This window comes from Haliotis rufescens, unplaced genomic scaffold (assembly GCF_023055435.1).
Source record: "Haliotis rufescens isolate VD_foot unplaced genomic scaffold, xgHalRufe1.0.p SCAF_10, whole genome shotgun sequence".
Lineage (NCBI taxonomy): Eukaryota > Metazoa > Mollusca > Gastropoda > Lepetellida > Haliotidae > Haliotis > Haliotis rufescens.
Window position 1 is genome coordinate 41,003,409 of NW_025963780.1, and position 23,926 is coordinate 41,027,334.

Here is a 23,926-nt window from a genome sequence, read left to right on the forward strand (position 1 = left end):
TAGATATCAGAAACCAGGAGCGTTGGTCGTTCGTCAAATGTCCAGTACTGTTGATTAGTAAAATTAGTTACCATCATGTTATAACATAGTCTGACATTTTAACATGACTTGTCACCGGAGTGTTGGTTCTTGTTCTTGTTTTAACTAACTTCACGTGGTATGTATTCAACTTAAATTGAGGACTTTAGTCAATATTCAGTATTATATATTAGAGACACATGACTCACTGTCAGCAGATCATATGTGAAATTCAACCTTCTAACCTTTCACAGGAAGGGGCATATTTTATTTCAGATGCATTTTAAAAAAGTTTATGTGTAACAATTTCTTTATTATACAGTAATAAAGACGTTGTTATCCTCAAACTTTTCTGTACTTTGTCATCCATCACCTTCTGGGAAATGCATATTTTACAAGGCATTTTGAAATAATATCTACATGTGGTGTCGACACTCTAATCAGATGGCAGTCACTCGACCCGTGAAGATCCGGGGTAGAATAGGTCTTCAGCATCCCGTGCTTGCCGTAAAAGGCGACTATGCTTGTCGTAAGAGGCGACTAACGGGATCGGGTGGTCAGGCTCGCTGACTTGGTTGAAGCATGTCATCGATCCCAATTGCGTGGATCGGTGCTCATGATATCAATCATAAAGATTCGGGGTAGAATAGGTCTTCAGCAACCCATGCTTGCCGCAAGAGGCGACTAACGGGATCGGGTGGTCAGTCTCTCTGACTTGGTTGATGCATGTCCATCTATCCCAACTGTGTGGATCGGTGCTCATGATGTCAATCACTGGTTTGTCTGGTCTAGAGTAGATTATTTACAGACCGCAGTCATATAAGCTGGAATATTGCTGAGTGCGGCGTAAAACAAGAAACCAACCAACCAACATTTAAGAACCATTCCTAGTTGAATTACATCACTTGATCCCTTTGAGGATCTGAACACCATTTGTGCATATAACGAACGCAATCAACAGACTAAACTTTGAAATGAAGAGACATCAGAGCTGGTTAAGTCAGTGAGTGAAATAGAAAAGAGGAAAACGCAAAAGGAAGAAACTTATTCTGTCTCGGCCAACTGTTATCCCAGTTGGACGGCCCGACATGACCGGTTTGTACTGTTCCTACCAAGAACCCTCGGGTAGCAAAAACACATTCAATGAGAGCATCACAGAACTTGGTTCATGTTTGTTTGTGTATTTGTTGTTTAACGCCGCACTCAGCAATATTCCAGCTTATATGACGGCGGTCTGTAAATAATCGAGTCTAGACTAGACAATCCAGTGATTGACATCATGAGCATCGATCCACGCAATTGGGATCAATGACATGCATCAACCAAGTCAGAGAGCCTGACCACCCGATCCCGTTTGTCGCCACTTACGACAAGGATAGTCGCCTTTTACGGCAAGTATGGGTTGTACTTGGTTCATGTATAAGTGACACTAAGAGGCGACTAACGGGATCAGGCGGTCAGGGTCGCTGATGAGGCCGTAAGTCCCCATGATCCCCAGTTAGGTGGCCTAACTTTGGTTATTGGTAGCCTATAGCCCGTGTTTTAATATGTCCCCATGGTCCCCAGCTAGGTGGCCTAACTTTGGTTATTGGTAGCCTGTAGCCCGTGCTTTAATATGTCCCAATAGTCCCCAGCTAGGTGGCCTAACTTTGGTTATTTGTAGCCTGTAGCCCGTGCTTTAATATGTCCCCATGGTCCCCGGCTGGGTGGCCCAACTTTGGTTATTGGTAGCCTATAGCCCATGTTTTAATATGTCCCTAGTGCGGTTGAATACCTTCAGTTGACGGTTTTTATATTATGTTGTTGAATGGTAATTTATTTTTACATGCTCTCAAACTAGTTTTACGTAATTCTGTGATATTTTAGTTATTATACTGTCCTTTGATAACAAAATTTTATGCTGTTTATATATATTATCAGTGTCAAATTTCGTCTCGCCTCGTCACGATATGGCTAAAATGATGCCGATGTGACGTTAAACTTAACTCACTCACCCCGTGTTTTAAACTGTGTGAATGATATTGTAATGCACCAGTGTGTTTGATGAAGTTTGTTTTTAATTATAACTTTGCATAGATGACTCACATGTGAATCTATCGACTTGGTCTCGACGTTATATGGCTAAAATAATGCCGATGCGACGTTAAATTTTAACCTACCCACTCTTTCAGCCTGGTTGTTGGTCATACCCCCCATCACACCAAACTAGTTCTCAATACGTTCGTGAAAATGTTGTCGAACGGGCTGCAACTGTGTAAGAACGTAGTGGACGTAGTAGCAACTATTGACAGTCTTTTTACGAACTTCATGGACGGGGAGGGCGCTCTAGAACTTGAGTCTGCTGTAAGTTTTATCCCGTCCATCCCGTTCTACAATTGACCCGTGAAGATTCCAGGGTAGAATAGATCTTCAGCAACCCATGCTTGCCGTAAAAGGTGACTATGCTTGTCGTAAAAGGCGACTAAAGGGATCGGGTGGTCAGGCTCGCTGACTTAGTTTGATGCATGTCATCGATCCCAATTGCGTGGATCGATTCTCATGATATTAATCACTGGATTGTCTGGTCCAAACTCGATTATTTACAGACCGCAGTCATATAGCTGGAATATTGCTGAGTGCGGCGTAAAACAACAAACCAACCGTTCTGCAATTAGTCGGATTGACAACGTACTTAAAACGAGAAAGACGTATTACGAACAGAATTGCCGTACTTCGAACCTGCTAGAGACGTGAGACGCGGTGCAGTCGGACATAATTTTCAGAACGTATGCACACCGACCGGGTCGACTTCTCTTTGGAGGAGGATGTGTACAGATCGGAGACCTGAACTGAAGCCCTGAAGACTGGCTACAACGCGCTCGGTATTCATAGGAGTCGGGACAGTCGAATACACAGTCACGCACTTGGGACGAGATGAGGACGTACTGCGAACGAGTTGGTCGGGTTAAGAAATAGTTAGAACTGGCTTGGACGTATTGTGAACGAGGTTCAACTTGTTAAGAACGGGTTGAGAACGGCTACGGACGTGCTCGAACTGCTTCGAAACGTTGTCGGGATGAGGTGAACGGGCACTTTTACACGATCTGAACTGGATACAAACGGACTGCAGACTGGCTAAGAACGAGATAGACGTATTGAGGACTGCTTATGAACGAACTAGCGTCGTTTTGTACGCCAAACTACGCGTTCTACCGTGATCACAGCCCGTTCTAGTATTTTGTTTAGAACGGGGTAGAACGGGATAGAACTACTTTGGTGTGATGGTAGCCTTACTCGATTCTTGGTTTGTCTTGTTGACCAGGGGGCACGGGTGGCCAGTCGTCTAAGGCGCCGCGATTCGCTGTGCAGAGTTGCGTCCCTTGGGCACGCCAGAAACCTATGATTGTGGGTTCGAATCCCGGTTCGCCCCGATTGTTTCTAGGTGTGTCAGCACCATACCCGTGCTCGCGGTTGGTAAACGTCTTAGAATTGCATCACTTCGGGCTTTTCTCCCACATTAAGCTGACACGCCATGATATAACTGGAATAATGTTAAAAGCGGCGTTAAACCCAACTCACTCACTCACGTTGACAAAGGTTGCCCTGTGGCCAGTCATTAACATTTTATGTCTGCAGAAACCTCTTCCAAAGTCTGTAAATCTCAGACTGAGGCACAGTGACCACATTGGTATATCTCGGTAGGGGCGGTCGGGTAGCCTAGTGGTTAATGCGTTCGCTCGTCACGCCGAAGACCCGGGTTCGATTCCCGACATGGGTACAGTGTGTGAAGCCCATTTCTGGTGTCCCCCGCCGTGATATGGCTGGAATATTGCTAAAAGCGGCGTAAAACCATACTCACTCACTCACTCACTCACTATATCTCGGTGAGTTCTACTGGTTTAAAGCATGCCAATCGCCCATAGGCGTTAATCGCGTTATTGACGACGATGTCCAGTCTAGGCCCGTTCCACAAAGCGATCGTAGCGCTACGCTAGTCGTAAGTCCCAGTTAACTATAGGAGTTACGATCAGATCACTTTGTGGAACGGGCCGCTGATAACAAACACTGCATTAAAGTAAGGTAGAGAGCTTACGTGTTACTGTGGATAATAAGAATCAACAATACTAATGGCTCCGAGCGATTTGACGACCTCTCACTGAAGTGGCAAACCCTCCCCATGTGCACGGAGGAATTGCATGGTCCACGCGCAATGTGCCGGGTGTGTTGGGCGTTCAGGGTTTGGTTTCGAAAGATCTGGCGGTAATTTGTCGACGCTAATCTTTCATAACCGATCGATGATGACCGACCATAACATGTATATTCCCCTACTTTTCTTGGAGGGGATGTATTTGAAAAGGGCGCGCAATGACAGTACTGAAATACTGTTCAAAGTGGTGTTCCACACTCACTCACTCGCTCACATATTGGTTGGTTGGTTTGTTGTTTAACGCCGCACTCAGCAATATTCCAGCTATATGACGACGGTCTGTAAATAATCGAGTCTGGACCAGACAATCCAGTGATTGATATCATGAGCATCTATCCACGCAATAGGGATCGATGACATGCATCAACCAAGTCAGCGAGCCTGACTACCCGATCCCGTTAGTCGATCCGTTATACGGCAAGCATTGGTTGCTGAAGACCTATTCTACCCCGGAATCTTCACGGGTCCGCTCACATATGGTAGTTACAAACATTCGTTCTTACACCTTTAACATCGCTTGCAATAATGTCAGGATTATGTGTACTCGCAGGATCGTGTAACGTAAACACACACACGAGTAATCTGTCCTTCAGTAAACACTACAAATGGGTCACTTAACCTTATCATCGACGACGATGTTGTCCCATGGCGTCTTGGTGGTGGTAATCTTCTTGTCCTTTTCTGCGCAACACACAGGTATGTCTTATCAAACCAAATACATCGATTTAGTAATCGATAGAACAAATAGACAGGAGTAATGTGTTGAGATATTATTTGGAAGGACTTCAGCTTCGGGCGGGTGGCTTGTCTTTAGCTATGTACCATCTGTTGTTCATGCAAGCCAATCCCATGTATTTAGGGTTAGACCGTCAACAGCTCCATGTAGGTCAGTGTCAGTTATACGGGATTTGTTATCCTTCAGGTTCTACTTCGACATGAGACCCGTGAGTCTCCGGGTTTGAATAGGTCCCTTCCACTGATTTACCAACCTGACCTAGCAGTGAGACCGCCTCATCTGTTTCATATTTAGATCTATGCATAAAGATTCAGCCTGACAAAACACTCTCCACAAGACTGTAAGACAATAGGTTGGTTGTTGGTTGGTTTGTTGTTTAACGCCGCACTCAGCTTTATTCCAGCTATATGACGGCGGTCTGTAAAAAAAATCGAGTCTGGACCAGACAATCCGGTGATTAATATCATGAGCATCGATCTACGCAATTGGGATCAATGACATGCTTCAACCAAGTCAGCGAGCCTGACCACCCGATCCCGTTAGTCGCCTTTTACGGCAAGCATGGGTTGCTGAAGACCTATTCTACCCCGGAATCTTCACGGGTTGTAAGACAATAGGGATGACTTTAACTTTCCAAAAGTTGACCTTCATGTCGAGTCCCGTGAAGCTTCCGGGTTCACTGCCAAATATCGCCGCTTGCAGTCACCTATCTGCCAATTATTACCCTGATTTTTATTGACAACACGCTAGCTCCTTGATATTGGGAACAACGTCCCACATCGTCGGGGTGCGATGGCACAGAACAACCAGTCGCTGCATGAGCCTTACCAGCCGATCCATTTAGTAAGACCCGTGAAGATCCGGGGTAGAATAGGTCTTCAGCAACCCATGCTGGCCGTAAAAGGCGACTATGCTTGTCGTAAAAGGCGTCTTACGGGATCGGGTGGTCAGGCTCGCGTGGATCGATGCACATGATATTAGTCACTGTATTGTCTGGTCCAGACTCGATTATTTACAGACCGCCGCTATATAGCTGGTATATTGCTGCGTGCGGCGTTAAACAACAAACAAACTCTTCATGTCAAGTGAGTGAGTGGGGTTTAACGCCGCTTTTAACATTATTCCAGTTATATCACGACGTGTCAGTTTATGTGGGAGGAAAGCCCTGAGTGATGCAGGTCTCAGACGTTTACAATTCGGTGAAACCCAGGGGTATGGTGCTGACAAACCTAGAAACATAATCGAGGCGAACCGGGATTCGAACCCACAATCATAGGTTTCTGGCGTGCCCAAGGGACGCAACTCTGCACAGCGGATACCGGCGCCTTAGACGACTGGGCCACCCGTGCCCCCTCTTCATTTCGAGGGATATTCCAGCAGCTCCTGAATTTGTTTACATTTCGCAACCTTGGAGTTATAAAGTTTGTTTGATGTTTAACGCCGCACTCTGCAATATTCCAGCTATATGACGGCGGTGTGTAAATAATCGAGTCTGGACCAGACAATCCAATGAATATCATGAGCATCGATCCATGCAATTGGGATACGACGAGATGCATCAACCAAATCAGCGAGTCTGACCACCCGATCTCGTCTGTTGGCTCTTACGACAAGGATAGTCGCCTTTTGCGGCAAGCATGGGTTGCTGAAGACCTATTCCACCCCGAATCTTCACGGTCCCGCAATCTTTTGAGATATTGCTGAGTGCGACAGTATTCAACATATTCAACAAACGAAATATTTTATCCGGTTTTTTTGTAAATCAAGGCGACAAGAACGGTTACGCCAGGACTAGCGAGATTTCACTTTACACAAAATGATGATGGTAGATAACAATCTGAAGGTGGAAGACAAATTAGCCAGATGAAACCTTCATTGTGAACATCGTATTCTCATGATACGTGATCGTTCGTGTTGCTATACTGAATCACGTTCGTATTGCTATACTGAATTACGTTCGTATTGCTAAACTGAAGTTTTAATGCACGCTCACTTTAGGATATTGAAACCTGAAACCAAACATCTGAAATTGTTTGTAAACTACACCGCAGTTGATACTCCTTATGACATTGGAACTGATCCCTTTTCTATCTGACCGCGTCCTCATCGTATAGATGCACGGAGATCTCTAATCTCTAAGGAAACCTTTCAGGGCCATTTCTTTCACTCTTTTTTTTTTCTTGAAATTTCAAGATACTAAGTTAAAATTTCAACTTATATTCTTGAAATTTCAGGATACTAAGTTAAAATTTCAACTTAAATTCATGAAATTTCAACATAATTTCAAGATACTAACTTAAAATTTCAACAAAGAGAAACAAATGGCCCTAAAATGCTTCCGTAGATCTCACAGTGAAACCGACATTTGTCCGGATTAGTCCTCGCTACTTGAAAGCGAATCACGAAATATCGTGATGATTATTTAACGACGATAGCTCCATGTGTTCTAATACTTACAAAGTGAAAAAGTAGCCATTCCAGCCAACAGGACTAATACTTACAGTAATGTCAAAAATGTGCACTTTTTAAGAAATATGCATTTTGCAAGCGATAAACGTCATTGAGTTTTGATCGCGTGGTTACAATCCCACTGAATAACGGCTGTATTTAGCTGCATGTGCTGCGTACGTTCATCATCAGCACGAGTCACGATATGGCTGAAATATTACCGATGTGAAGTTAAACTTTTAACTCACTCACTCACTAGCACGAACTGACCCCTGGAGATCCGGGGTAGACTAGGTCTTCAGGAACCCATGTTTGTCGTAAGATTGTGGTTTGCTTGCTGTTTAACGCCGCACTCAGCTATATATGACGGCGGTCTGTAAAATAATCGAGTCTGGAGCAGACAATCCAGTGACTGACATCATGAGCATCGATCCACGCATTTGAGATCGATGACATGTATCAACAAAGTCAGCGAGCCTGACCACCTGATCCCGTTAGTCGCCTCTTACGACAAGCATAGTAGCCTTTTGTAAGGGGCGACTAATTGGATTGGGTGGTCAGGATCGACACTCATGATGTTAGTAATTGGTTTGTCTGGACCAGTCTTGATTATTTACAGACCGCCGCCATACAGCTGGAATATTGCTGAGTGCGGCGATTATCAACAAAAAAACAACCAAACCAGCACGAACTGAAAGAAAAACAACATGCAGATGTAGTGTTTAAAGCGCGTTGGCCAGGTTCACTGCTACATATAGCCAATTGCAGTCACCTATCTGCCAGTCATTATCCTGATTTTTCACTGACAACACGCTACCTACTTGATATTAGGAACAACGTCCCACTCCGTCGGGACCCGTGAAGATCCGGGGTAGAATAGGTCTTCAGCAACCCATGCTTGTCGTTAAAGGCGACTATGCTTGTCGAAAAGGCGACTAACGGGATCGGGTGGTTTGGATCGTTTACTTGGTTGATGCATGTCATCGATCCCAATTGCGTGGATCGATGCTCATGATGTCAACCACTGGATTGTCTGGTCCAGACTCGATTACTTACAGACCGCCGTCATATAGCTGGAATATTGTTGAGTGCGGCGTTAAACAACAAACCAACAATCAACCATTTAGCGAACCGACGAGACAAATATGACTCAAGAAATAATTACATGCCTCTTATTTATTCACTTATGTCAAACTTATCGACATCTATTAGATTTAACTTGAACATTTTAAAGAATGTTCGATTGAATCAATACAATATATTTCTTAATTTTCAGAGGGTCAGGCTACAGAAGAAACCACAACAACAAAGGTGTATATCTGTTTCTTATTGTTTCTCGTTACATGTTCATAATCCATGTACATGTACATGTAAGTAGATTTCTATATATAAAACGGACCCGTGAAGATTCCGGGGTAGAATAGGTCTTCAGCAACCCATGCTTGCCGTAAAATTTGACTATGCTTGTCGTAAGAGGCGACTAACGGGATCGGGTGGTGAGACTCGCTGACTTGGTTGAATCATGTCATCGTATCCCAATTGCGTGGATCGATGCTCATGATATCAATCACTGGATTGTCTGGTCCATACTCGATTATTTACAGACCGCCGTCATATAGCTGGAATATTGCCAGCGAGCCTGACCACCCGATCCCGTTAGTCGCCTTTTAAGACAAACAGAGTCACCTTTTACGGCAAGCATGGGTTGCTGAAGACCTATTCTACCCCGGAATCTTCACGGGTCCCAAAAGGTGGAATATAGCTGGGTTCGGCGTTAAACAACAAACACGCAAACACATATTTAAGACGTCAACGTCAGAGAGGAATCATTCTCGATTACCTTATGTTTTCATCATGTTTTTTCTAGCGGTTTTTGACAAGTAAGTAATTTAGTAAATCCAAGACCAGCGGACCCTCACACAGCTAAAGTGCGCAACTCTGCACGACTGACTGCAATCATGCCATAAACCACTTGGCCATCCCCACAACCCCAAACAGTTGCAATGGCTTCTTGCTGCCCCCTTTATTCTGTTCCGTCGACTTCACGGTGGCCCGGCTTTGGTTACTGGTGACCTATAGCCAGTGATTTATGCTGTATAAATGATATTGTAATGTCCAAATATGTTTGATAAAATTTGTTTTTAAATATAGCTTTTCCTTTATGACTCACTTGTGAATATAATTATCAACTTGGTCTCGTCGCTATATGGTTGTAATAATGACGATGCGACGTTACACTCGCTCACTCGCGACCCGTGAAGATTCCGGGGTAGAATAGGTCTTCAGCAACCCATGCTTGCCGTAAAAGATGACTATGCTTGTTGTAAAAGGCGACTAAAGGGATCGGGTGGTCAGGCTCGCTGACTTGGTTTCATGCATGTCATCGTATCCCAACTCCGTGGATCGATGCTCATGATGTCAATCAATGGATTGTCTGGTCCAGACTCGATTATTTACAGGCCGCCGTCATATAGCTTGAATATTGCTGAGTGCGACGTTAAACAACAAAACCAACCATCCAAATCGCTCCCTCGCTCGTCGACTTCACATAATCTAACTCGTGATATCTTTCAGGAACTGGAGGATGTTAAATGCCCTCATCTCCCCTGTCCGTTGCCTGGAAACTGCATCCACAAGGTATGGAGTCATTTCTGGTACCACGGAAAGCTCTGCAAGGGATGTCAGTTCTGTGTCAACGGTACCAGCGCAAAGACCTTTGATAGTTTAGATGAGGTAAATTCATCTTGAACGTTTGTATCTACGTGTAGTTATTGATTATGCTTGTCGTAAGAGGCGACTAACGGGATCGGGTGGTCAGGCTAGCTGACTTGAATTGGTTGATGCGTGACATCGTATTGAAATTGCATGCATTGATGCTCAGGTGACGCTACGTTAAGCAACGTCGATCTCGGAGTGTAGTTGGATGGGTTTCTGCAGCTTGACGTGTGAGAGTTTCTTTGGCTTCGGAGCTGCCCCACACTAAAGCCTATTGCTGAGTGCAGCGTTAAACAAGACAAAACACACAACTAGCCAAGGATCAGTTACAAGGCCACATATGAAAAAAATCTCCATATATTTGTTTTGATTGTTTATTATTTAAACAATTCTAGTTGGCTCGGAGTTGTACCTGCAATATCTGAATGAATTTGTACATAATTTGATTATTTGTGACCTCGCCCCACTGCTTCGTGACAAAGTCATCTTTAGTGTTGATGACGGGACCCGTGAAGATCCGGGGTAGAATAGGTCTTCTGCAACCCATGCTTGCCGTAAAAGGCGACTGACTGGATCGGATGGTCAGACTCGCTGACTTGGTTGATGCATGACATCGATCCCAATTGCGTGGATCGATGCTCATGATATCAATAACTGGATTGCCTTGTCCAGACTCGATTATTTACAGACCACGGTCATATAGCTGGAATATTGCCGAGTGCGGCGTTAAACAACAAACAAACATGGAGAATCCACTCAGTTGCGAATTTTTTAGTTTGGGTGACGACTTGGTTAGTCGTTTTTTTATCGTCCGTTTTACGGTATTTATTTTTTTTCAAATTTAATTTTGGTCACTATTTGTGATTAAGTGTCCACTGAAGTGTCCCCTGAAGTGTCCCCTGAAGTATTCAAATCCGCAAAGTGTGAGTTTGAGCAATATTTCAGCCATATCATGGCGAGAAATTATACATTTTTAATAAATATAATTATATATTTAAACTAAATAAAAACCTGTCATCAATGGACAGTAAAATTACTAGAATATCACAGATAAATATTTAAAACTAGTATACAACTGTAAAATGATATCACTATAAGTAACGGTACAATATGAAAAAGAGCTATAGATCGCCAGCAGCTGGTAGATCACCATGTTAGGGTACATGGGGACTTACAGTACTTTTGTTACCTGCATGGACTCCAGCCGGATTTACATCATCCCTTCCGTTGTTGGCGATTAATGACAAATTTAGCCAAAGTTAAATGGACATATATACTTCGATTAAAATTGTAGTGGAAAAACAATTACTTTGAATGACGTGGTCTAATATACCCTCTTTGGGGAACAATTATTTTACACTACTTCAACACCCACCAAGGGTAAAGCCAACAACAATCTCAGTTAACAAGTTTCTCTCTACCAATTCTAAAATATTTATTAAATACAAAACATATATTTCAAAAAGTATTTAATAATTCTATTTCTTTAAAAAAATACAATAATTACATGAGAACTTGAGCGATGAAACTTCGAAATAGTTATCCCTTGTGATGGAAAAATCAATAGAGTCAAGCAGGACATGCTTGACTGTGATTCATTCATCACAAGGGAGGATCCTCACATTTTAACAAATATTCATGAGTATATCGAGAATGGCCAATACGACATCGTCTTAATACGACCTCTTCAAATCTGGACTGACAACCCAAGTAGGTATAACCAATAGTTGCTTTTATTGCATGTAATTTATTTATACCCACTTGGCTGTCCCACTTAAGCTGTACATCTGTATGTACTATGGAACAGGACGTGAAGTGTCCCCGACTACCTTGTCCCCCGCCACCTCGCACCAACTGCTCACGCACAGCATGGAGCTTCTTCTGGTATCATGGCAAGTTTTGCAAGGGTTGCCAGTACTGTGTCATCGTTCACGGGTCAGATCACACAGACACCTTGCCACAGGTACATGTATGTTGTAAACTGACCAACCAGGTCATTCGTATGTTGTCATCGTGCTACTGCCCAGGAAACATGATGGGTGTACACAGTAGAATCTCACTAGCCCTGTTGATCCAGAAAGCCCACCTTCCAGGTGAATGGTTCAAGAAAGTATACTCAACGCAACTATTAAAGGATCGTCTACATGGAAATGAATGGTAAAGTTGATGCCAACAAAATGTTCATGGTCACAAAACACTCGAACACAACCAATTGTCATTATCTGCACTTGCAACTGGAGGGATGGAATCATCGTTTCCAAACCTCATCATTGGTACAGTTTTATAACAGGCACTTGCAACAATGTGTCAACTTCTCAGCACTGTACATCGTGCCAGATGCACCATACGGGTAATATAGTCAATGTCAGGTGGCAGCACTTTCAGAATGTTATTGGGAGAATATGCTCGTTGGTAATAAATTTGGAAATAATACACTCATTGTTTTACCAAATTATGTTTGGCAATTGTTTTTCAGTCCAATATAAAACCGGTGATTCTTCAATAGTTGCGCGAAGTATATGACAGTTGCAACATTCACGGCTAATCTGTATATATGATTTTGTGCATCTACGTTATAGGACGTGAAGTGTCCCCATCTACCTTGCCCACTCCCCGCAAACTGCACACGTAAAGCCTGGAGCTTCTTCTGGTATCACGGAATGTTTTGCAAGGGTTGTCAGAACTGTATACCGGAGGATACCGAAACAGGTCTCACTGACAGTGCTGCTAAGGTACGTGTTTGTTTTGTTTGTTGTGTAACGCCCCTCAGCAATATTCCAGCCAAATGACGGAGGCCTGTATATGATCTGACTCGAATCGCCGCAGGGGACATGTACATGAGTGGGTGAGTATGGTTTTTATGCCGCTTTTAGCAATATTCCAGCAATAACACGGCGGGGGACACCAGAAATGGGCTTCACACATTTTACCCATGTCGGGAATCGAACCTGGGTCTTCGGCGTGACGAGCGAACGCTTTAACCACTAGTCTACCCGACCGCCCCAGCTGTACATTAACTGTGTGCAACACTCGATTTCGGGGACATAAATTGTAAACTTTGAATACAGTAAACTACGGTTATAACGAACTAAAAGGGACTACTAATTTTAGTTCGTTATAACCGTAGTTCGTTATAAGTACATGTACAGCATGACTACAGCAAGTAGTCGGGACCAAAAAGTAAGTTCGTTATATCCGTCAGTTCGTTATAAGCGTGTTCGTTATAACCGTAGTTTACTGTATATTCCTTTAAGAGGCTTGAATGGTGTTGTATCGATTCACGCAATTGAAATGCGATGACATGAATGAACCAAGTCAACGGGTACGTCCACCCGATCCATTTATTCGCCTCTCTCGCCAAGCCTGGGTTGCTGTACCTATATCATCACCCGGAATCCCCAGGGGATTGTTCGGGTGTATTTTAAAGTGGTTCATTATTAGGTTTGTATTAGTGTACTTAATTAAGTAATGAAATATGTCTGTCTTATGTCTGTCATCAAACAGGCATTTGGTTAATTGAAACTATACTCAGCATGGCAGGCTGCTCTATCACGGTTGATCAACCTAGAGATGAGGGAAACACTGAGATAAACTAGAATGTTACATGATTTAAATGATCCCTGTAAAATATATTCGTCAAAGGTACAAGGACAGTTCCATCAGCCACGGGGTGGACAATCCAATACTTCTTTGCGAGAGGTTAAAAGGGAACCCCAAACACAGTTGTAGAATTAACAAGAAGTTTTCATAAACGTGCGATAATCCCTTTGCATACACACAGCTAACGTCACATTGTAATCCCTTTGCATACACACAGCTAACGTCTCATTGTAATCCCTTTGCATACACACAGCTAACGTCACATTGTAATCCCTTTGCATACACACAGCTAACGTCTCATTGTAATCCCTTTGCATACACACAGCTAACGTCACATTGTAATCCCTTTGCATACACACAGCTAACGTCACATTGTAATCCCTTTGCATACACAAAGCTAACGTCACACTGTAATCCCTTTGCATACACACAGCTAACGTCACATTGTAATCCCTTTGCATACACACAGCTAATGTCACATTGTAATCCCTTTGCATACACACAGCTAACGTCACATTGTAATCCCTTTGCATACACACAGCTAACGTCACATTGTAATCCCTTTGCATACACACAGCTAACGTCACATTGTAATCCCTTTGCATACACACAGCTAACGTCTCATTGTAATCCCTTTGCATACACACAGCTAACGTCACATTGTAATCCCTTTGCATACACACAGCTAACGTCACATTGTAATCCCTTTGCAGACACACAGCTAACGTCTCATTGTAATCCCTTTGCATACACACAGCTAACGTCACATTGTAATCCCTTTGCATACACACAGCTAACGTCACATTGTTCGGTGCTCCTCAATAGTTTAATGTTGTGTTAAGAATGCAGTGACAAATCTGTAATGAGATGAAAGTGTGTTCTGCATCAGAATCACCAACACTAGACAGTGGGCATGGCAATATCTGTTTCCCCTGTCCAGTTCTGTTAAATATGTTACAGGATGTGAAATGTCCGCATCTCCCCTGCCCATTCCCTGGCAACTGCACCCACAAGGTGTGGAGTCATTTCTGGTACCACGGCAAGCTGTGCAAGGGATGTCAGTTCTGTGTCAACGTTACCAGCACCACGACAGACGATGCTGTCCCTGACGTAAGCAGTAAACCAGAACAAGCAGACCCACACGCGCGCCCGTGTGCACGTGCAGTAATATTGAATGCGACCTCAAATCCGATTTTACATTTAATGCAATAAAGTAAACCTAGCATTCATAGAAGAATGAAACATTTCATTATCTGATCTTTATATGTTCAAAGACTTAACCTTTTGAACTCTTTGATTGTTAATATTTTCTAAGACTCTTTTTTTGTCTAACGCGGATTATTAGCCAAACTCAGTATGAATGTTTGAAAATGAATGGCAATAACTAAACATTTCTATAACTTTGAAAACAGTAGGCAGAACCATGGTCGGAAGTAATTACAATTACACCGTTGGCGATCAGTTCATTTTCGTAAAAAGGCAAGGTTTTTGTCCGATGTCGTGCTATCATGTTAGCTATCATTGACAAACTAATAACCCTCTGAGGCAGGATATCTCCATTCCAAGACTTCAAAAAAAGGGAACGGTTTGATGTAAAAATTATTGTCAACCCCGATCAAGTCTGTTGACATCAAAGTAAAGCTGAACAGGACAGGTGAACTCCATGAGGATGTCGGTGTTCTGAGATGGAAGCTAAACACAGAACTAACATGAGGAAAATGGGCTTTGGGTTTGGGTCCATAATAAAACAAACATAATTATAACAAACTTTATATGTTCCGCTACAATACTTTACATTGGAGCAGAGGTCGAAGTTTGGTGGAAATGTTAATCGTGAACCTATTTGTATTTTAGCCTGAGTACAGAAATCTTAACATAAATGTACACCTGTGTAAACGTTGCGTGACCAATTGCATGGGAAAAGCGTTCGCTTATCACGGCGATTTCCGTCATGTGTGGAGGCCTTATTTTGGCGAAATATGACTTACTCAAAGCGGCGTAAAACCACACCATTCACTCATCAATTGTGGAAAGTGGGTGAAATATACAGACACACATGCAGGCACAGACACCCAGTCGCCTAAAAAGCCGCAATTGTCTGTCCTGAGCTGCTTCATGTAGGCACAGCGGAAAGCTATGATTGAGGGTTCGAAACCCGGTTCGCCTAGATTAGGTTTCTAGGTTTGTCAGCACCTTCCCCGTGGTTCTGGGTTTCAGCAAAGCTGTAAACGTCTGAGACCTGAATCACTTCGGGCTTTTCTCCCACATTAGGCTGACACGCCGTGATGTTACTTGCATACTGTTCAAAGTGGGGTTAAAATCAAGCTCAATTAATCACAGACCCGTGAAGATCTGGGGTAGAATAGGTCTTCAGCAACCCATGCTTGCCGTAAAAGGTGACCATGCTAAGGCAAAGGCGACTATCCTTGTCGTAAGAGGCGACTAACGGGTTTGGGTGGTCAGGCTCGCTGACTTGGTTGATGCATATCATCGTGTCTCAATTGCGTAGGGCCAGTGAAGATGCAGGGTAGAATAGGTCCTCAGCAACCCATGCCTGTCTAAAAGGCGACTATGCTTGTCGTAAGAAGCGACTAACGGGATAGGGTGGTCAGGTTTGCTGACTTGGTTTATGAATGTCATCGATCCAAATTGCGTGGATCGATGCTCATGATGTCAATCACTGGTTTGTCCGGTCTAGACTCGATTAAGAAACCGCCGTCATGTAGCTGGAATATTGCAGAGTGCAGCGTTAAACAACAAACATACAAACTAAACACATACCAAATGTCATTACAGTTTGTACAAACATGACCATGTGAGTGAGAGAGTTAGTATAGTTTTACGCCGCTTTTAGCAATATTCCAGCAATATCACGGCGGGGGATACCAGAAATGGGCTTCACACATTGTACCGATGTAGGGAATCGAACCCGGGTCTTCGGCGTGACGAGCGAACGCTTTAACCACAAGGCTACTCGACCGCCCCACATGTACATGTAATGGCCATACTTGACGTTTCATATTGAAATCAGATTCGAACCTCCTAAGCATCATTGGTGAGAAAAATCATATACAATTTCATTGGTCCATTGGTTTCTGAGGAGATGAGGTTTATAATGCGAGGAGATGCAGTTCGGGAGAATTCAGGAGTTTCGTTAAGATGACCGAGAATGACCATAAAAAATGTTTTTAATATAAATTTAGTTGCCGTGGCGGCCATATTGAAAATCGGATTAGAACAAACTGGGGTGTTGTAATTGGCGGGAACAAGTATTTGGTACTTCAGTGTCATTGCTTGAATTGTTTCTGAGACGGACAACGGACAAACAGACCTTGACATTCTACCGCACCGGTGCGTCATTTTAAATCCTACGCATCAATATTTGTTATTGCCAGACAAAAATTCTTTTCAAATTCCCCGCGTTGTATGAAGCATACTTTGTTATCCAAACAATACAATGCTTGACACTTGACCTTGAATGAAAGGGCCGAGTTCGATGTTTGCCCAGTTGTGTTTGTTTGTTTCATGGTGGAAAAAAACATGAAGGGTTCCTCACTCCTCAGTGTGCTTGTTTTTAAATTTGGTGTGAAGCTATTAGCAACTGACATTATTAAAGGCTCTGTCCATCAATTGTCATCAATTGTTTTTTAATATGACATTGCATAAATCACTCACTCACTCACTCACTCACTCACTCACTCACTCACTCACTCACTCACTCACTCACTCACTCACTCACTCACTCACTCACTCACTCACTCACTCACTCACTCACTCACTCACTCACTCACTCACTCACTCACTCACTCACTCACTCACTCACTCACTCACTCACTCACTCACTCACTCACTCACTCACTCACTCACTCACTCACTCACTCACTCACTCACTCACTCACTCACTCACTCACTCACTCACTCACTCACTCACTCACTCACTCACTCACTCACTCACTCACTCACTCACTCACTCACTCACTCACTCACTCACTCACTCACTCACTCACTCACTCACTCACTCACTCACTCACTCACTCACTCACTCACTCACTCACTCACTCACTCACTCACTCACTCACTCACTCACTCACTCACTCGTGACAAGAATGTGCCCGAGAAACCTTTTTTATGCAACCTTATATTTTACAGACGAGTCCAAGTTGCCCCCATCTACCCTGCCCACCGCCTTTCCCGAACTGTGCCAGGTTTGAGTGGACTCACTTCACCTACGAGGGCAAGGTGTGCCGCGGGTGTCAGATGTGTGTGTACTGGAACATATCCAGGCCGGCCGCCAGACAGGTAGGCCGTGGACTAATCAATGTCTCGTTAATCCAGACTGTACCATTACGAGTATTTAGCACATTTCTGGATTAATGAACCACCGGATCGATGTAACTTCTTGTTAAAAAAAAAGTCAAGGCCATGTACCTTTGTCTCCTTTATATTACCTACTGTGAAAAATCGCGTCCTGAAAACAATTTGGTTGCTTTTTTTTTGTTTTACGCTCACTGAGCAATATTCCAGTGATTGATATCATGAGCATCAATTCAATTGGGATCGATGACATGCTTCAACCAAGTCAGCGAGCCTGACCACCCGATCCCGTTAGTCGACTGTTACGACAAGCATAGTCGCCTTTTACGGCAAGCATGGGTTGCTGAAGACCTATTCTACCCCGGAATCTTCACGCCTTTTTGTATATGACACATTGTGACATATTTCATTGATATACTGAACAAGAATCGATTATCTAATGACTTACTTTGGAATTGTTCAGTGACAATATTTATTCGAATAACTTTTTAATTATATCTCTGCTTATTTGCGTCTTGTCAGATGACCCAGCACATGTTGTTGGTTTGTTGTTGTCTCAGTTCTCCAGCTGTAGGACGCTGTAGGTCCACCCAATGATGCCAGATGTTGGTAAACGCCTTTTGCCAATTCACTTTGGACGCTAAAATCGATCAGCGTTAACATATAACTCCCCCGATCACGATAGTTAAAATACTTTAACCCCGTGTCAATTCCGGGTTATAATCCCCGGTATCCAGTAATTGATACATTAGGCGAATAAATGAATCTGGTGGTCAGGCTCGGTGACGTGGCTGTTGCGAATCGTTTGTACCACAGCTCATATTATAAATCACTGGATTGTCTGATTCAGACTCGATGTTATACAGGCCGCTGTCATATGGTTGTGATATTACTGATTGCGTCGTTACACAACACAACACAACACAACACAACAGATATTCTGTGATGAATGTAAGATGTGCTAACAACCTGTGCAGGGACTATTGTTTAATATCGTTTGTTTGTTTGTTTGTTGTTTAACGCCGTTCTAAGCAATATTCTAGCCATATGACGGCGGTCTGTAAATAATCGAGTCTGGACCAGACAATCCAGTGACTAACATCATGAGCATCGATCCACCCAATTTGGGATCGATGACATACATCAACCAAGTCAGAGAGCCTGACCACCCGATCCCGTCAGTCGCCTCTTAAGACAAGCATAGTCGCCTTTTATGGCAGGCATGGGTTACTGAAGATCTATTATTCTACCCCGGATCTTTACGGGTCTATTTTTTATAAGACGGGACAAGATAAGTATAACCACACACTTCGTTTGACATTAAACTTTTGAAGACAATGATCAAGTCAATTTTGATTTCATCAAAACATCAATTATACGCCGTGGGGATTCCTTGTCAGTATTGGTCCCCACAAAACTATGCTGGTCGACCTTGAGGCGACGAAATGGGTGGGATGGTCTGGCTCGCTGACTTGATGTATGTCATAGTATCCTATTCCGTTGGTCAATGGACCCGTGAAGATTCCGGAGTAGGGTAGGTCTTCAGCAACCCATGCTTGCCTTAAAAGACGTCTATGCTTGTCGTAAAAGGCGACTAACGGGATCGGGGGGTCAGGCTCGCTGACTTGGTTGATGCATGTCATCGAACCCAATTGCGTGGACCGGATCGGATGGTCTGGCTCGCTGACTTGATGCATGTCATAGTATCCTATGCCGTAGGTCGATGAACACGATGTCAGTCACTGTATTGTCAACACTCAAATATTTACAGACCGACATCATGTGGCTGGAATATTGCCGAGCGCGGCGCTAAACATCAAACAAAACAAAGCAAACAAACCAAAACTTACTTACACAGCCACTGTGATACAGTTACAATGTTATGATTTTAGAAACACTGTTTTGTTTTATCATATAATATTCATTAAAGGTTTGACTCTTTGTTCTGCCGTAAGGTCCACCTCGAGTGCCCGGTGTTCAAGTGTCCAGCCCCTGGCCCGTGTGACACGCCCTACTCCATCCACGAAGTGACCATCCCCGGAGTCTCACACAAATGCCCCGGATGTCCGTACTGTCCATCCGAGTCCAGTCCGGTCAAACGATTAGTAAGTCCCCGAATACTTGGCGTGATCACCAGATCCTTATACTGCGATGACTTGTCATCACTCACCCGCGGAGGAATTCCGGGTATGCATCAACCTATGCTGGTCGTAAGAGGCTGCTGAAGTTCAGTAATTTTGGTTAATAGCTAACAGCTTGTCATCGTTGCCCGATGACCTGGGTCGTTGGTCGCACTGGATTATTTTCAAGGCGCTGCAGTTGGAGCAATGCCTGGTGCGGAGTTAAACAACAACAAATAAAACCAACGGACCCGTGAAGATCCGGGGTAGAATAGATCTTCAACAACCCATGCTTGCCGTTAAAGGTGACTATGCTTGTCGTAAAAGGCGACTAAACGGATCGGGTGGTCAGGCTCGCTGACTTGGTTGATGCATGTCATCTATCACAATTGCGTGGATCGATGCTCATGATATTAATCACTGGATTGTCTGGTCCAGACTCGATTATTTACAGACCGCCGATTATCTGGAATATTGCTGAGTGCGGCGTTAAGCAACAAACCAAACCAGTGAGTGAATCTAACAAAGGTGAGCATCGATCCCTAACGAGGCAACATTTGGATCGGATGGTCAGACTCTGTCACCTGGTTTATCTTGTGTCATCGTATCCTGCCAGATTGGGACGTTGCTCCCAATGTCAACCACTGGTTGAGCTGGCCCGGACTCGACTATTTATAGGGCGTCATCAGATAGATGGAATATCACTAACTTTGGCAACAAATGGACTTTAAATATGTCACACACTATCTGGGAAATGCTATTACATTCATTTTATTTTATACATGTATATTCTGGGTAATGATATTGTGTCAGACGACTCGTGGTGATTCCGGCGAATGAACATATGTGCCCGTCTCTGCTTATCGTAAGTTTGTGTGTTTGTTGTTAAACGCCGCACTCAATAATATTCCAGCTATATGTAAATAATCGAGTCAGGACCAGACAATCCGGTGATTGGCATCATGAGCATCGATCCACGCAATTGGGATACGATGGCATGCAACAACCAAGTCAGCGAGTCTGACCACCCGATCCCATAGTCGCCTCTTACTCAAGCATAGTCGCCTTTTACGGTTATCATGGGTTGCTGAAGACCTATTCCACCCCGGATCTTCCCGGGTCGCAGTAGTAATGGGCGATCAGACAGTGACTAGGTTCACTGCATGTCATCGTATGTCAAATGCTTGGATCGGTGTTCATGATGTCAATGACTGGGTTGTCCATTTGAGAATCAATTATTTACAGACCGCATTAATTAAGCTGGAATATCGGTAGTAACATGAAACGTTTGGGATATTTTACGACACTTCCCGAAGGCTCAAGTAACACTGAGCTCCAAAACTGAACCTCTAAAACTATATACAGCGGCGTGGGGATTAGCACCAGAAGGTACTACACACCGCCTTTCAGTAACACTGAAAAGACTATAAATCATGTCTTCTGTCATTATATTGATATAAGTAAGCTTTGCATCGACTAGACGCAGGTGTGGAACACGTCTTCAGCTGATCTGTTCCTGAAACGTTTCAGAAAAATGACAGTTGTACATTTAGTTTGTGTTAGTTGACGGACTAGATCTCTGTGTTAAATCAACCAAGGTCAAAGGGCGGAAGAGAGAGGATAGAAAGGGTGAAGGGAAGATAGATAGAGAGGGTTGTGTTTGTTTGTTTTATAACACCGCACTCAAGTCTGAGCCAGACGGGGGGCACGGGTGGCCCAGTCGTCTAACGCGCCGCGATTCGCGTCCCTTGGGCACACCAGAAACCTATGATTGTGGGTTCGAATCCCGGTTCGCCCCGATTATGTTTCTAGATTTGTCAGCACCATACCCGTGCTCGTCGGTTTCACCGAAGTGGTAAACGTCTGAGACCTGCACCACTTCGGGCTTTCCTCCCACATTAAGCTGACACGCCGCGATATAACTGGAATAATGTTAAAAGCGGCGTTAAACCTAACTCACTCACTCACGCACTCACTCACTCACTCACTGAGCCAGACAGTCCAGTGATTGTTGTGAGAAACGATCGACGCCGTCGGGGTACGATGACAGGATATAAACCAAATCACCGAGCCTGACCCTCCAATCCATTTGGTCGCCTTTCACGTCAGCATATATATTGCGGGTGAATACCTATTATCATTAAGGGTCCATCGGTTGACCAGCGATGTATGGGATACAGAGGGAGAGGGGATTGGGTTGGTTGGTTGGTTGGTTTGTCGTTTAACGCCGCACTCAGCAATATTCCAGCGATATGACGGCGGTCTGTAAATAATCGAGTCTGGACCAGACAATCCAGTGATTGATAGCATGAGCATCGATCCACGCAATTGGGTTTGATGACATGTATCAACCAAGTCAGCGAGCCTGACCACCCGATCCCGTTAGTCGCCTTTTACCGCAAGCACGGGTTGTTGAAGACCTATTCTACCCCGGAATCTTCACTGGTCAGTTGGGATGGTAACATATACATGTTGACAAATGCAAGATACCATTCACATTTCCCGTTCTTTTTATCCAGCTTGCATCGTGCCCCGACGTGAGTTGTGCTGAACCTGGGCCATGTGACGTGCCCTTGAAGATGTCGACTCTCGACATTGACGGCCATGGCTGCCCAGGCTGTGCCTACTGCCCTCAGTAGAACTGGGGTGGACATACACCTTCGTTGTCAACGACAGAAATAAATTTAATGAAACATGAACACTACTCCTCTATTTACCCACTCCTGCTACATGGGTGAGTGAGTGAGTGAGTATAGTTTTACGCCGCTTTTAGCAATATTCCAGCAATATCACGGCGGGGGACACCAGAAATGGGCTTCACACATTGTACCCATGTCGGGATTCGAACCCGGGTCTTCGGCGTGACGAGCGAACGCTTTAACCACTAGGCTACCCGACCGCCCCCCTGCTACATGGACACCCGATTGCGGGATTGTGCAGGTCGTGACAAATGGAAATGTGACGTCGCATCTGCAATATCTCCGCAATAAAGTGACATAAACACGTTAGACATTAAGAAAAAGCATATGCAGAAGGGCAGTTATGTGTCTATTATTTAACACCGCACTCAGTAACATTCCAGCTGTAGGACTGCGGTCTGTAAATAACCAAGACAATCCAAATGATTAAGGTCATGAACATAGATCTACGCAAGTTGGATTCGATGACATGCACCAACCAGGTCAACGAGCTTGACCACCGGATCCCGTTAGTCGGCTCTTATTGTAAGCAAGGTTTCAAGACCAACTCTTACCTGGATCTCCATGAGCATGACATGCATCAACCAAGTTGGCGCCCATCACCCGGACCTTCATGAGGTGTAGAACCAATAGGATAATGTTGGTACACCTGGCGGCTGCATTCAGTGAAACCCGTGAAGATCCAGGGTAGAATAGGTATTCAAGCAACCGATGCTTGCCTTAAAAGGCGAATGTGCTTGTTTGTAAGAGGCGACTAACGGGATCGTGTGGTCAGGCACGCTGACTTAGTTGATGCATGTAATCGATCCCAATTGCGTGGATCGATGCTCCTGATATTAATCACTGGACTCGATTATTTACATATAGCTGGAATATTGCTGAGTGCGGCGTTAAAACAACAAACCAACCAACCAACCTTTGATCATTTTTTCAATTTTGTCCAACTGCACATGAAGATCATAGTCAGTGGCCATATTAAAGACCTCTTCCCGGGAGTAGTCATATCTGTCAATGTACAGCTCCAGTCCGCACAAGATTATAGGTTCCCAGGAACCGACGAGGGGTGATTGAAGAACCATGAGCCCAACAC

The 23,926-nt window shown here is 44.0% G+C and overlaps 1 protein-coding gene across 3 annotated transcripts; it reads left to right on the top strand.

Annotated features, from left to right (window-relative positions):
- Positions 1 to 4,770: 4,770 nt before the first annotated feature.
- Positions 4,771 to 22,836, top strand: LOC124146694 (kielin/chordin-like protein). Of its 3 annotated transcripts, XM_048390663.1 has the most exons (9): positions 4,772 to 4,900; positions 8,665 to 8,699; positions 9,963 to 10,121; positions 11,911 to 12,066; positions 12,683 to 12,835; positions 14,664 to 14,813; positions 17,853 to 18,002; positions 19,973 to 20,122; positions 22,657 to 22,836. In XM_048390663.1, exons 1-9 carry the CDS (start codon positions 4,810 to 4,812, stop codon positions 22,774 to 22,776), a joined length of 1,164 nt encoding a protein of 387 aa, XP_048246620.1. In that variant the 5' UTR covers positions 4,772 to 4,809; the 3' UTR covers positions 22,777 to 22,836. The 3 variants fall into 3 exon arrangements, with proteins under 3 accessions (XP_048246623.1, XP_048246620.1, XP_048246627.1); XM_048390666.1 differs by lacking the exon at positions 14,664 to 14,813 and having other exon boundaries at positions 4,771 to 4,900; XM_048390670.1 differs by lacking the exon at positions 11,911 to 12,066 and having other exon boundaries at positions 4,773 to 4,900.
- The last annotated feature ends 1,090 nt before the right edge of the window (positions 22,837 to 23,926 follow it).

Excerpts from the sequence above, each read along its gene's own strand:
- LOC124146694 (XM_048390663.1), top strand. The coding sequence starts at position 4,810 with ATGGGTCACTTAACCTTATCATCGACGACGATGTTGTCCCATGGCGTC. Across the intron at positions 4,901-8,664 it reads CTTTTCTGCGCAACACACAG|AGGGTCAGGCTACAGAAGAA; the intron begins GTATGTCTTATC and ends CTTAATTTTCAG. Across the intron at positions 12,836-14,663 it reads TCACTGACAGTGCTGCTAAG|GATGTGAAATGTCCGCATCT; the intron begins GTACGTGTTTGT and ends AATATGTTACAG.